Source organism: Eimeria mitis, genomic scaffold (genome assembly GCF_000499745.2).
Source record: "Eimeria mitis Houghton genomic scaffold, Emh_scaff9022, whole genome shotgun sequence".
Lineage (NCBI taxonomy): Eukaryota > Apicomplexa > Conoidasida > Eucoccidiorida > Eimeriidae > Eimeria > Eimeria mitis.
Window position 1 is genome coordinate 1 of NW_013576641.1, and position 319 is coordinate 319.

Consider the following 319-nt stretch of genomic DNA (forward strand, 5'->3'; position numbering starts at 1 on the left):
GGCAGCAAAGGGAGATGGATCCAGCTGCTCGTGAGGATGAAGAGGAGAGGGCAGTGAAGGAGCTGCTGGCGCTGCAGTCTCTCGACGCGGTTGGAGGACAGCAGCAGCAGCAGCAGCAGCAGCAGCAGCAACTGCAGCAGCAGCAGCAGCAGCATGTGCAGCACATGCTGGAGGTTCTAAAGACAACCACAGATACACAGCAGCTCGCAGTACGCATCTGCTGCTACTTCAGCTGCTGCTGCTGCTGCTGCTGCTGGCACTGCAGCAGCACCGCTGCTGCTGTTCCCGCTGCTGCTACCGTTGCTGTTGTTGCTGCAGC

General features: G+C 60.2%; 1 protein-coding gene across 1 annotated transcript in view; it reads left to right on the top strand.

Annotated features, from left to right (window-relative positions):
• Positions 1-14: 14 nt before the first annotated feature.
• The window catches only part of EMH_0096360 (uncharacterized protein), a gene marked incomplete at both ends in the record, with an annotated part of 1313 nt that continues 1008 nt past the window's right edge, over positions 15-319 (top strand). Inside the window, one exon of the mRNA XM_013502387.1 lies at positions 15-209. Coding sequence (XP_013357841.1) covers positions 15-209 — 195 coding nt within the window. The remainder of the gene's footprint in view (positions 210-319) is intronic.